At 36.9% G+C, this 14,700-nt stretch overlaps 1 protein-coding gene across 1 annotated transcript; it reads left to right on the top strand.

The window, feature by feature from the left end:
- Nucleotides 1–565: 565 nt before the first annotated feature.
- Nucleotides 566–14,042, top strand: itgb3a (integrin beta 3a). The gene is made up of 15 exons (XM_055051935.1): nucleotides 566–697; nucleotides 2,772–2,857; nucleotides 3,765–3,966; nucleotides 4,058–4,310; nucleotides 5,187–5,349; nucleotides 5,428–5,589; nucleotides 5,672–5,767; nucleotides 5,847–5,936; nucleotides 6,357–6,491; nucleotides 6,587–7,016; nucleotides 10,946–11,168; nucleotides 11,505–11,629; nucleotides 11,837–11,956; nucleotides 12,673–12,839; nucleotides 13,001–14,042. The coding sequence occupies exons 1-15, from the start codon at nucleotides 640–642 to the stop codon at nucleotides 13,064–13,066; spliced, it is 2,376 nt and encodes a 791-aa protein (XP_054907910.1). The 5' UTR covers nucleotides 566–639; the 3' UTR covers nucleotides 13,067–14,042.
- Nucleotides 14,043–14,700: the final 658 nt, after the last annotated feature.

Here is a 14,700-nt window from a genome sequence, read left to right as displayed (position 1 = left end):
CCAACAGCATCAAGTTGTGTTAAGACCATTTTATGAGTTTTGGTCAATTCTCAATTGAATTTCTAAGTATAATAGAGGCAATAATCAGGCTGTGATCATTTTCTAATAATATCCTGGAATGGCATTAAAGAATAAATTTTGCAATAAGGGAGGAGGCTCTTTTACATGGAAATAGCTTCTTCATGTTTTCTGAGAAGAGTGATTCACGTTTATCTCCTAGTCTCAGACATGTTGCATCGTTTCTGTTGCTGTTGGCTACATTATCATGAAAATACTGATGTCTATCAAAATACTGATGTTTATCGCGTATATTATTGTCAAAATAATAATAATACATATTTAAAATTCTTCAACCTCTTTTGAACTACTTTCGGTCCGGACCTCGGCAGCCTTTGGGTTTATATTACAAGGAAAGAGAAAAGAGATGATCGAAGTTTTTATAGAAATGCCTAGAAATAAAGCCATATACGTCTGAATTATTATTTCATAACAAGTTGCCAAATAAGTGTGCTGATTTGTGTCTGAGCATGTCATAAAGGCTGCGGTTCCTCTCCATTCTGATGGGGGGAAGTTCTTCAGACGCAACTCTTTCAAAAGTTGAGAGAGAAGCAGGAACAGCTGATCTGAACGCTCTCTGCCATGGGTTCCTTATTGCCCTATTTAGTCCATCTGTTTCTCTTTGCGTCAAACGTTTGCGGTAAGATATGTCCCTTTTTACTGCATATTATTTCTTTTGACAACTTTTCAAGCTCTCACCTGCTGAGACGACTTGGCGCTTTTCCGAATTTCAAATGATTACAATTTATAAGTGTTTCAATTAAAGGAACCCGGTTGCTGTCGGGTGCAGTTATAAGACTCTGTTATCTTAATGAATATTAAAGGGGGAGGCTTTTGGATGACTTAAACAGGACGACAATGTTCGATGCTCCTAAACTCTTCACTTTTCCTTATAAGGGAGTAAAAACAGCCGGGATGCTCTTCCCAGGGCGAGGTGATCTGCGATTATTAGTGCCACTACAAAAAAAAATAAATAAAAAAAACATCTACTTAGCGGATATCATAAAGAGCTTTTTTGGTTATATTGCGAGTCGGTGATATTAAAACAGGAAAACAAAGTTACATCAAACTTTGTGGGTCGACAGCGTCGATTTTAAATTATTAGCCTCTGTAACGCTCCATGACTTTGTGAACAGCTGTATTTATTCATTTAGTTATTGCGACTCCACTCAACATGGAAGCTGATTTAATGCCACATATTGGCAAAATATCTGGTCACTCCTCCAAATAATTAATTTATATGTTTCAGAAGATCTTTATTATGACAGTTTAAAAAAAAAACTCATGATTTATGCTGTTACATTTTCAGCCTCGGATGCCACATGTGTCATGTCACAACTCTAGTTACTAAATATTAAACTGCTAACTTGTGGTATTATAATTGCTTTTTGCCTGTCCAACTGTGTGTGTTTGTGTGTGTGGTGCATGGGTGGGTGTGTGTCTGTGTGTGTGTGTGTGTGTGTGTGTGTGTGTGTGTGTGTGTGTGTGTGTGTGTGTGTGTGTGTGTGTGTGTGTGTGTGTGTGTGTGTGTGTGTGTGTGTGTACAGTATCAAGGAAGTGAGAGCAGCTGAGAGAAAAATGCTAGAAATCTGCTTCAACATTTGCAGAAAGAGAGAAGTGTGATGATAAATAACTGCGAGCTGGATCAGAGGAGACTGAGGTGCATAATGAGCAGATATCATCAGTGTTCTACAGACTTTATACTTAACAGTCACCCAAGCTTCATGTGGCATTTAGACTACTTAAGGAATAGAGAGGTTTGTGGAATGCGCTTTTATGTAATTCAAAGCATGCAATAGATTGAGGTTAAGCATGCCACCATTAGACATTAGAGCAATAGAGACTTGTCTACTGGAGTACAAATCATGCCTGACTGTCTAACCATCTTATGATAAATTAGTGTTTAGCAATTGCCAGCTTTTAGACACATTTTGGACAAGTATATTTCTTCAACTTTGTGTGAAAAAATGTGGGGATGGTATGACTGGCCTGCACAGAGCCAGTCTTTGTTTTCCAAACTCAGTGACTGACCTCATAAATGCACATCTGAAGAAATAGTGAAGATTTCTCACAGATGTACATCTAATCATTGTAAGAAATTCCCAGATGGTTTGAAATGGTTATGGTTCTAAATGTTGGCCAAACTCAAACTATACCACTTTAGTCAGGATTAAAAATTAGATCTTCATATTTGTGAAGATAGAACAGCAAATACTTTTGGCTATATGCTTACTGAGATGCTAGACTGAAATATTATCATCATAAACAAAAATAGACCGAATGATAAGGATCATGAGCCTGATCTATTAAAAAAGCTGATTGAAAACCTTTGCTTCCTTATTCATTTTTATCAGAAGGTTTCTAAATATTCTTGAAGTGCAGTCGCTTTTATCACTTGGTATGAATTCACCTCTTCTGTCATAGTCCCCCTGACCCCTCTATAGAGTAGCTGTAACCAAGTATTTGAAAGAGTTTCAGGTATGACTTCCATAACAAACCAACCCAGTAGGTGCCCTAAATAAATTTAAAAAAAAGGCTGATGTTCAATATTCAAAGTTTGTGTTTTTTTCCCCCATATACTCACACATTTAATAAATTGAGTAGATAAGAGGAGAAAACAAACCTTTTCAGATTTTTATGAGTTTATTGATGTTTGTGCTTTAAATGTAAAATCGTTTTATTACTTAAATGTTTCTTTGGTTTTACTTTCACAGGTTCCAACATATGCACATCTCGTGGAGTCACCACTTGTCGAGAATGTCTTGTTGTTCATCCTAGCTGTGCATGGTGCTCTGATGAGGTGAACATGTACACATTACCTTGCAACAATGTTAATAGTCTGCTGTTTTGTATGATGAATAAAAACTTAGTAGTGCATAGCCGTAGAGCAGATGGAAAAGCACATGTAATTTTTTTTCTGAATTTCTTTTTCATCAAAAAATCTGAAATGTGTGGAGAACTTTTGTGTTTAGTCCCCTTGTCAAAATAGATGTAGAGGAAAGAGTTGAGGGGGTACTCTTAACAAATAATATAAAGCAAAAGGTTTCTTGTAAATATGCAAAATGCTACATTGGTAGAAAACATGTGACATCCACCAAGTACAGAGTGAAACATGGTAGTTTTAGCATAATGATGTGGAAATGCATTACTTGAGAGTTGATAGGATTATGGACAGAGGCTGTAACAGGTGTAGCCAAATTATAGTTTAATTACTTATTGCCTGATTGATTAGCTGAACATGGAAAAAAAACTATAAATGAAATTATTAAATAGGTGGAATTAAATGTTAATTCCGTGATATGCAAACCTTCCCATCTGCTCCAGCTCCTCATGTGAGTCTCAGTATAACTTCCCATCTGTCTCAGTCACTGCTCACATAAAGGTTCAGCTCTTAGTCCATGATATCAGCACTCAGGTGTCTGTAGAAATGCACACACACATTGTTAATGTGAATCCTGCATGCCTTATAAGCTTTGAGTTAAAGTAAGAAATACAAGAAAAAGCAAATGTTCAGGATCACTGATTAATTCCTAGTTACAAGGATTTTGGAAACATCTTTCAGGTTACAATAACCAAAAAGAATATTAAACAATCATAAATAGAGACCCCTTCAGTTGAATTAGAATAAAAGTCATATTTCACAGCTTCATTTCATCTTGTTTTTTTTTTATTCTCACTACCATGTATTGGGTGCATCTGCTTTTCAGGTGTTTGGGAAGGGAAGATCCAGTTTATCTCGCTGTGACTTCAAAGAAAACCTAGTTAAAGAAGGATGCAGCAGTGCAGCTATAGAGTTTCCCACCAGCAAGTTGGAAATTCAGCAGAACAATCCTCTCAGTGACAAGGCTTCGTCTGCAGCTGATGTAACTCAAATCAGGCCTCAGAAACTCAACCTGGCATTAAGGATAGGTATGTTGGTCTTACAAGCCACATAGAAATGATTAAATATGCTCAGAAATGCACTGGAGCTAAACTTACCCTACTTTCTGTTTTCACCCAGGTGACACCAAGCGTTTCACAGTGAGTGTGAAACAGGTGGAGGATTACCCCGTGGACCTCTACTACTTGATGGATCTCTCATATTCAATGAAAGATGATCTTTTAAAGTTGCAAACCCTGGGCAACAAGCTTGCTGAAACAATGGGCAAAACGACTAGTAAACTGCGCATGGGATTTGGAGCATTTGTGGACAAGACCACTTACCCTTACCTAATTACCTACCCTAACGGGTCAATTCAAAATCCTTGTATTGGGTATGTGGTATCATTGAGTGTTTGTGGGTTGCATAGGAGATGAGTTACAATCATTAACTTTTCTCTCTATAAATGTGGGCAATGGAAGAGGATTAGGGCCACCAAAACTAAATAAATAAAGTTAAGTAAAACTGACTTGAATCTCTGAATCCTAACTTTAAACTTAAAATCAGAGTTGATTTTTAATTGCTTATGCACCAACAGGAAAAAATGGTCTCAAAATTCAAACTTACCAAGCAAATTTGGAACAGGTTCTCAGTGTGTATAAAGTCCAGGTTTACAAGACAAACAAGAAAAGGTTTAGTGATTACATGATAAAACAATGTTTGTTTAGTTTGGATTTACACAAACTTAAATTCTGAGATTAGTCAGAATCTTTTTTTTTTCTCTTCTCCATTGGTCCTAATCTTCTTCCACACTTTGTTTTGTCCACACTGCAAAACAAAGTCTTACCAAGTATTTTTGGCTTAGTTTGTTGTATATCTTAATACTCTTAAGACAAATCTAGTTAAAAGGTAACTTTTCAACAAGACTTGTTTTAAGTAAATAATTTCTTGATACTGATGAAAACGTACTTGTTCCATTGGCAGATAAATTAACTTATTTCATGGGGAAAACAGTCTTGTTATAAATGAAATAATCTGCCAATGAAACTAGTACTTTTTCATCAATATTAAGGAATTATTTACTTAAGATAAGTCTCTAGGACTTGATAAAAAAAAGTTACTTGTGAGTTAGTTTTGTCTTATTTCAAGTGTACTAAGATATTAGAACTAGAAACTAGACCAAAAATACTTGGTAAGAGTTGGATTTTTATAGTGGTTTGAAAACTTGAATTTGAACTTTCTAACTTCTATTCTGTGTCTCTATGAACAGAATTAACGACCAATGCCAGGCTCAGTTTGGTTTCAAGAACGTGTTGTCGCTGACAGAGAAGGTGTCTCGCTTCACTGAGGAGGTGCAGAAACAGAATGTGTCTAGAAATAGGGACGGTCCGGAGGGGGGATTTGAGGCTATTATGCAAGCAATGGTGTGCAAGGTAAGACAAAAATACTCTTCAGAGACTGTTGTTCAGACTTCAAAATTCAGCTTTATGTCCCATATTTTTCTGCGTAAGGACAAGATCGGATGGCGTCCAGATGCCTCACATCTTCTGGTGTTGACCACTGACGCCAAAACTCACCTGGCCCTGGACGGACGCATAGCTGGCATCGTTCAGCCCAATGACGGAGAGTGTCACCTCGACGATAACAATAATTTCAACAAATCCACTGTGCTGGTATTTAACAATAATTAAAATGATAGACAAAAGTTGAACATTAAATTATATTATGAACTGTTGTAACACCTGTGTTTTTCAGGACTATCCCTCCTTGGGCCTAATAACAGACAAGATGTCTGAAAACAACATCAATTTAATTTTTGCTGTGACCAGTTATGTTGTACCCCTTTACCAGGTGAAAAATTCAAGTACAAATATTTTATATACAAGAAATAAAAAAAAAACTATTTGTAATCAATATGTTATTATTTTAGGAATACAGTCAGCTGATTCCAGGCACGACTGTGGGAACACTATCGTATGACTCTGGGAATGTCATTCAGCTGATTAAAGAGGCCTATGAGGTACAAATATATTTTCATGACAGAGGTTGTGCTACAACTGTAATTAACACATTGCTGTAAAAACAAGAAATTCCCACCTTTAAAGCTCTGACGTTTTTGTCACACTTCAGCATTTCAGATCTCTACACAAACACAAAATGCTAATGTGGCCCTACATGACAAGCAAATTGCAACCATTAATAACCCACTCATTAACTGTATAAAATACCATTTTCTGAGTTTCATTAGCAACACCAAGGCCTAATTACTGCCTGTTCTGTGAAATCAAGGAATCTGTTAAATAATCTGACAACATGAAGCTCTTTGAAAGATTCCTAAAAGCAGTAATTCATGCCTATATCTAATTAAATTTATTTGATAAACAAATAAACTTTACATACACAATAATGATGAACTAACAGAAAATCTTTATATATGCAGAAAATTCGCTCTAAAGTGGAGCTGGAGCTTTTGGGAGTCCCAGAGGAGTTGAATCTCTCATTTAATGCTTCTTGTGTCAATGGAGAGGTGATTCGTGGTCTTAAGTCCTGCTCTGGTTTGAAGATCGGGGACACAGTATGTATCATTTATAATTTTTAGACTATATACAATACGTTGCATGAGTTTACCTGCATTTGTTTTTCTTTTATTAAATACATTTTTCTCCCAAGGTGTCTTTCACTGTGGATGCTCTGCTCCGTAGCTGCCCCAAAGAGAAAAGCCGCACTTTTACCATCAAACCTCTGGGCTTCAAGGATTCGCTGGAGGTGACAGTAGACTTTGCTTGTGGCTGTGACTGTGAGGCCAAGGTAGTACCCAACAGTCCAGTGTGCAGCAATGGCAACGGGACCTATGAGTGTGGAGTTTGCAAGTGTCACCGGGGCCGACTGGGTTCGCTCTGCGAGTGCTCGCAGGAGGAATATCGTCCGTCCGATGATGCCAACTGCCTCCCAAATTCTAACAGCTCGGTATGCAATGGAAGAGGAGACTGCTTATGTGGACAGTGCTCCTGTCATTCAACTGGGTTTGGTCAGGTCTGGGGAAAGTACTGTGAATGTGACGATTTCAACTGCTTGCACTTCAAAGGAGCTCTTTGCTCTGGTGAGTATGTGCAAGTTTTCTTTTAAGCGTTTTAGTAAAATGGAGGAGTCGTCCTTGAAGTTTTTAACAATTTACGAGGTTGTCTTTTATACAGCTGACAGTGTTTTAACAGATGATAGTGAGTCTAATTTGCTTTTAGCTGATTAGTGTTGACTCAGGGCTCACCCTTACGCTGGAATAAGTTGAAGAAATCAGCCATTCATGAATAGTCTTTTCAGGGTCCCAGAAAGGTCCTGATAGAGTTCAAAGGTTTCCTGGGCTATTGCCACATCAAAGTAAAATTGTGTAAAAATTATGTGTAATTTATTTACTCATATCTGAGCTGAGATTCTTTCTGTTCTGTAATCTGTAACCCTGTTGCAAAAGCTTTTCAACACACAACCCCTAACCACACTTATATTCGAACATGGCAGAAATTGGCATGGTGACATGTTGTATCTTCACCAATAATTTAGATGATGTTTAACACAGTATTATTACTCTGTTAAGGGTTATTTGTGTGTGTCATTTTGGAGTTGTGTGAATCAGGAAAGATCTGGCTGCCCTTCCCTTCCTTTTCCCCCTCCTTAGATTTTAACTTCTCTCTGCTCTGTAAACATATCTGGATGAGTTTACATCATTTTTCTCCTTAACTAGCAGGAAAAATCAAAGGGTCCACATTTAAAATGTATATGAAGTCTTTCTGTGTTTACAAATACCTGTAAATAATTACATGCCTGCAGTAATTGAGCATATGTCCATAAACAGCACAACTTTCTGTCAGAAATCTGAAGTGTTTATGTAAGACTTCAAGTGTTTTGTTTTGGATAGTCAGTTGATGGTGCAAAGATACGACTGTGCTCTTGCTAAAGAGCTTCATGTTGTGCTTTAATGTCCAATGACAAGTCTGCACAGCTCAGTGCTCTGCAACTCAGCTGAAGACATGAAAGTTGCATTTTTCTTCAGGTGATCTACTGTAATAATATTCTGGGTGTGTATGAGTTGAGTATTGGGTTTGGTCAGAAATTCCTCTTTGACTTCTTATAACAGCAGCTACATTGTTTTGCTGTTTTTTAAAAGTGTTTTAATGTTCTTAACAATTTATGTTCAGAACATAAATTGTTAAGCATAGAGTAGCTATTTGATTTACAAAAGGAGTTTAAAATAAATAAATAAATATCATTTAGTTGAGCCTGTAACCAAACAATCCCCAAACTAATTTCACACATACATAACATCAACTAATTTTAATTAGAAATGAGCTAATGATGCTATGTTAGCCTGTGGTTTATATTTTTTTACTGAATTTTACTGAATCTCTAAATTGCTTGTTGTTATTCCTATTACTCATGAAATACAAACTAAATTAATCTGATTGTGGCTTTAAAGGATATTTTTAGTCATGGGAGCCACCCCAATAATTTACCCAAAATAAATTTAATAATAATAATTTTTAGTGGTCACCATTTAGACAACCCATAAAAAAAGTTTGGATTTTATGTCAAAATCACTACACATTTAAATGAATCCCTGCACGTTTGACTGTATTATCATCAATTCCCTTCAGTTATTTCTAAATTAAACATATGTTTGTTTGATAGGTAATATTGTAACAAGAGCTCTTTAAAGTAACATTTCTTGGCTCTGGTGAGTTGAGACACTTCCTCAACCATGATGTCATGGTTGAGGAAGTGGTTAAAGAGCCTCCACTAGTGAGTGGTTTTTGCTGACTTTTAGTGCAGCTCATTTACACTCACAAAGCTGTAGCCAGAGGAAAACTATCCACTATGCTTTGGAACAATGCATTTATTTATTTAGTGTTATTATAATGTTTTTTTTATGGAACTGGTGACCCTCGATTCCACTTCAATTCTTCGCTAAAGGCAAAAAGAAAACATTGTTGATATTTTTTTGTGGCAGTGTATTTTTTCCAGTGCTAAGGGCAGTGGGACAGAACAGGAGAAAGCACGCATTGCTCCAGGGCCCATAAATTTGAGGAAAGAGAGCAGGAAAGTTTGCATTCCTCCGCTGGCAGCTCCTCTCCTCCCTTTCTGCAGAGTGAAGCTCTGTTTTAGTAACCTGACTTTTTTCCTGTTCTTGTCTTTTATCTTTTGCTGTGCCAACCCTCTTCCTTAAATTTCTTCAAAATCCTAGCATGATGTAACACCTTTAAACTTCCGATTAAGTGTAGCACTGTTTTGTGCACAACATGCATTAACTTTTTCAGGTGATAGTTTTGGTACTATCTTTGCTGCATTTTAATCTCTTAATCGTTATGTGGACACATCATGCCAGATTAGTTGGTGGCTTTATGTGAAACTTTTAACCACAGTAACCATGAGCATAAAAAAAACACTGAAGAAGTTGCAGTAAATAGGGTGTAGGCACTGTTGCTCTGTTCAGTTTACAGCAGAGAATGGTTTCTCTTTAAGCTGTTGAATCAGCGACCCTTGGACTATTTGTAACATTCCAGGATCGAAGACTTCCCGCATTGTGATCCAGCTGGACTTGTGACTCACACATTATCCAGAAAGACATCCTGTTTGGCTATCTTACAGTCTACAGACCTCTGCCATTGACTTTGAGGTTGCCTAACGTCCTGATGCCATGTCTGCCATTGTCCATCAAGAAAAGCTGACTATGACATTCTGTCATCAAATTGTGGCCGCGCTGTAACTACACTTTAAGCTTCCTGTGCTTCTGCGCTCTGAGGATGCATTTCATATGACTACCTGCCCAACAATGAGCTTAGAATAAGTAACAACAACAAAAAAGCCCATGCAATAAATTTTATGAACATGTCTTTTTCCAAGTGGAAACAATTAGCCAGCAACTTTTTAAACACATAAAAGGAAACTCATTAACATTCTGATTTTTCTTTGCTTTTGGAAGAACTAATTAATTACAACCAGTATCTTTGTTGTCTTTCATGGTTGAAATAACAGTTAGGTTCTCTTTGTTATTAATTGGTGAGTAAGGTACTACAGATTCAACTAAAACATTGTTCGTTGGTCTTCCTATATGCTCATGCAACATGTTTTCAAAGACACACAGGAAAGAAGCTCATTAACACAAAAACAATAAAACTACTCTCTCAGACATCTGAGAACACTGCAGTGACTAAATCCTAATTTCTTCATGGCTCAGCTCTCTTTAGAGCCACAAATGTGTATTAAGAAATATAACAATACATGATCCAGCACGCTTAAATACAGGATACTTAAGAGAATCAGTGATTAACTGATTAATAATAACCTATGAAATACAATTAAGCAATTTGTATTTCGTAGGTTTGTTTGTCTAGCCTCACCCATGAGATTAAAACTTAAAATTGGCTAATTATAGTGTAGGAGAGCTTATGGAACTTACTGCTACTAAGAAGCAAAAATGCAAACAGATTAGAGTCAGGAAGTCGATAACCATATTGTCCTATTTTTACCGTTCCACTTGACAGCTCCGGCGGTGTTACACATAAGAGTCAGCACAACTTGTGAAGATAAATGAAAAGCTTTATTATAAAGAATTGTTTGTTTGTAGTACAACTACACATGCTAAAATGCTTCCATTTTCCAAAATTGAGTTTTGAAGAATTTTCCCCCGTTCTGACTCACTGAGTGCAGAGACAAGATATGGATCTCCTCCACCCTTTTCTGTGCAGAAGCCATTTCCTGACGATGAACACACATTTACTGTAATTTAATGTCATGTTCTATTCTTTCTCCCAATTTTAAGTGGATGCTGATATTTGTGTCAAATTGTATTTATGGATCAGAGAAAAGAAATAGAGTTTAAGCAAGATGTCTTCTCTGTTCATACAAAACCAGAATAAACTCGCAGATGAACCAGAAATAAAATGAGGTCAAACATTAATTATTTTTGATAAAATAGCTTAAATAATTTCAGGTCATCAAGCTGAATTGAGCTGATGCATCTGTTTCTGTTTCCCTCAGATCACGGGAAGTGTAACTGTGGGTTCTGCCAGTGCGACGCTGGCTGGAAAGGAGACAACTGTAACTGCACCACCCGCACGGACACCTGCGTGTCCAGCTCAGGGCTGCTATGCAGCGGCCGTGGTAACTGTGAGTGTGGGGTTTGTCAGTGCACTCAACCCGGTGCCTTTGGAGATACGTGTGACAGGTGCCCCACCTGCCCTGATGCCTGCACGATAAAGACGTAAGTACACTCTACACTGTTTTTGCTATAACATCTCTAAATCTATGAGTTATATACATGGCCGTTGTGTTCTCTTGTTTCTTGTTGGGTTTTCATTCGCCACATCATTGCTCTTTGGATTTCGACTTGATTTCATTTTTAACTTTTATTTATTTCTCGACACCCAACATGAAACTGTTAGGTGTGGAGAACATATTGCACAACATAGGTTTGCCATTTTAATATCTCTGTGATAGTTTGAATTTCCTTGGTAAAACTACCACATGCTGCAGGTGAAGCATTGAAGTTTAAACTGGCTGTATTGTATGAAGTTGAATGTCCTGTTGTTGCTTGCAGGAAGTGTGTTGAGTGTCAGCACTTCAAAAGAGGACAGTACATCAATGACAACAGCTGCAACAGAATCTGCAAAAATGAAATTCAAATTGTGGACCAGTTGAGTAAGAAAATGGATGGGAATGTGGGTGAGTGCTGAAAACTCTCTCTGGTTCCATTTTTTACGTGACCCTTGGTTGTTGTGGTCATGTTGTGTTGTTGCATTCCTTCACATGCAAATTTCACCCAACTATGGTTGAACTATCTTGCTGACCTACAGAAATGACAGTTTTTAATAAAAAACTTTGTCTCAAGTTGTTATTCTTAAATGGTCCTGTTTTTTTTTCTCCTGGTAGAATTCCAACAACACACTGCGGTGAACTGCTCTTACAAAGACGAGAACGACTGCGTTGTGCACTTCCAGTATTATGAAGACAAAACTGGCAAATCTATCTTGTATGTGGTGAAAGAGCCAGGTACTGTGAAATATTTTAGTGTTTATTAGGAATTTAAACTGTCAGTGAAACAAAAATATTACCGTATTTTTCAGACTATAAGCCGCTACTTTTTTCCCATGCTTTGAACCATACGGCTTATAGCCCGGTGCGGCTTTTCTGTGGATTTTTCTTCAACCGCCAGTGGGCTCTTTAGCAGGAATCATTGGAAGTCAAAATTGGAAATTAAAAAAGAAAGGGCTAATTTTCATTTAGAACAAGCACATGCTAGAAGCAGGTACAAAGGAGAAATGTTGTCAATCACATATGATGCAGCTTTTAAGTTGAGAGGAATCAATCTGGCAGTACAGGAGGGACTGAATGTAAGCTCGGTGTGAACGAAACCATGTTTTAGCGTTGGAGACAGAGGGCTGTGTTCTTAATCAACCCAGCAGACATATTAGGAAAAGAGCTTACTGTACGTTTCCAGTTGTTTTTTTGTTGTTGTTTTTTTTTCAAAAAAATTTGTATGTTCAACTCATAGTATGGAAATAGTCTGGAAAATACGGTAGTTAGATACATTAGGACAGAAGATGTTCCTGTTTATCTCTGGCTTTTCACGGTGTGTGCATTTAGGAATGTGTTATTATATAAAGAACACCTCCCAGAGTTGGTTACACAGCTAGATGGTGCAGCGCCACAATAATGAGAGAATACAAATGGGAATCTGAAAGTTTCTGAAAGTATCTGTTTCTCAGTGTGTCCTGAGGGTCCTGACATTCTGGTGGTGCTCTTGGCGGTGGCTGGAGCCATTCTGCTCTTGGGTCTTGTTGGTTTGCTCATCTGGAAGCTGCTGGTTACCATCCATGATCGCAAAGAGTATGCCAAGTTTGAGGAGGAGAGATCCAAAGCCAAATGGGATACGGTAAGCATCAAAGATACCAAACCATGTACAACCTCCCAACCAGGGATGGAGCTACAGGTTGACTGTTGCCACCCCATAGATATTTTTTTCTAGATCAGCCCCTGCTTCCAACTGACAAACACAATTTTGAATCAAGTCAATTTATGTTTTTCATGTTCCAGGGTAACAATCCTTTGTACAAAGGAGCCACCTCCACTTTCACCAATGTAGCGTACAGAGGAAACTAGCATCTGGATCCACCAAGGAAATAATTCAGGGGTTGACGACACTGATGGAATGGGAGAAAGATCTTTTACACTGTCATTAGACCGGCTATGTATTGTCAACAGTTCAGTATGATAATTTTACACAATGTAAAACATTACAAACTATTAATATGAGTCACAAGCTGTTTGCTCTAAGGCTTTTTGGTTTTTAAGAGGGTGAGTTTTAAGCATATTTTACATAAATTATGTTAAACTCAAGTTTTCAGGTTACACTTAAGTGAACTGCTGTTTTAATTTTCCAATATGTGTGTTTATTTTTAGGAAGGTGTTTTCATCTCTGCTGTAGTTGTTGGGAGTTTTTTTATACTTCTATTGTGAAAATTGTTGTTGGCAAATTTAATGTAAAATTGCTATATTTAAATGTTAAACCTTGTTTCTGTTGCACTTACGTATTAGGATTGTAATGATGCCCGGGCTATGGATTGTATTATAAATATAAACCAGTAGTGGTGTATCATGCATGCATGAATAGTTTTTTACTTTTTATGTTTTGCGTTTGCACAAATGCGTTGCTCAACGCATTATAAATTTATACTGTATTTAGTATTTGGGCGTTTTTCATTTTTTAAAGTTTATATTTAAAGAGCCTTTGGGTAATTTAAATGGGACATAGTGCTACAAACTCTGATGCATTTTGGTTTTATGTCTGTCTTTTGCACAACTGAAACTGCTTTCTCACTGATGCTTCTTCACTGTTGTTTGACAAGTTTTTATGTTACATTTGGGAAACTCATAGCATTTTGTGACTCGTAAGATGTTCTTTCTAAAATTTAAGAGAGATTTTTTTAAAGATCAAACATTAGATAATCTTTAAGACTCATACTTGTCCTCCACAATGTCTTAGAATAGAAATAGTCAGATTATCTTTGTTTACTTAGTATCAATAAATGTTTTTGGGGAATTCTGAAAATGGATTCTTCTTTATTCATTCACTTTATTCTTGTTGTCCAACATGTGCCTATTTTCAACAAAATTCTCTCAACCCACTGCATCACTTTTATCATTTTGTAATGTTTCCTGTTTTCTTGAACACAGATCTGTAGTCAGCCTCTGCTTAGACGACAGCGTTCACACGCATGGACTGTCTTGATAAATCAGATAGAGACTGATTAAACTTCCCCTTCATTAAAAACTCACATTACGGTCAACATCATGTTTGACAGTAAGGAAGTGCAGCCACAACAAAAATGGGCAGTCTTTTTTATAATCAAGCTGACTAGAACAGTTCTAATAGTTGTTTTATGAATACCTATTGTGTGTTTTAATCTGTTGTGTAAACAAACCTAAATCTGTAAAACTCAACACAATGTTGAAAGTTATTTATTTGAACTAGACCGTAAAAGTATTGAATTTTAAGAATATCTACATTTTTAGTCATTGCAAAAAAAAAAAAATATGCTACTAACAACTAATGTTTAGTATAATGTCACAGAAATTACTCCAAAGTTGTACACCTGGTTTTATAGCAAAAATATCTCCTGAGGAAAACAAGGTAGTTTTTCTTGGAATTGCGTCAGACTAGACTTGCCAACACAAACCGATACTTTGGAGACGTTTCCCTCTACACGGAAGAGAGAAAATTATCTTCTTTAATA

Source organism: Poeciliopsis prolifica, unplaced genomic scaffold (assembly GCF_027474105.1).
Source record: "Poeciliopsis prolifica strain line A6 unplaced genomic scaffold, Auburn_PproV2 SCAFFOLD034, whole genome shotgun sequence".
Classification (NCBI taxonomy): Eukaryota; Metazoa; Chordata; class Actinopteri; order Cyprinodontiformes; family Poeciliidae; genus Poeciliopsis; species Poeciliopsis prolifica.
The sequence above is the reverse complement of the archived record's forward strand: the minus strand, read 5'-3'. Positions and strand labels throughout refer to the sequence as shown.

Excerpts from the sequence above, each read along its gene's own strand:
- itgb3a (XM_055051935.1), top strand. The coding sequence starts at position 640 with ATGGGTTCCTTATTGCCCTATTTAGTCCATCTGTTTCTCTTTGCGTCA. Across the intron at positions 5,768-5,846 it reads ATGTTGTACCCCTTTACCAG|GAATACAGTCAGCTGATTCC; the intron begins GTGAAAAATTCA and ends TTATTATTTTAG. Across the intron at positions 12,840-13,000 it reads CCAAAGCCAAATGGGATACG|GGTAACAATCCTTTGTACAA; the intron begins GTAAGCATCAAA and ends TTCATGTTCCAG.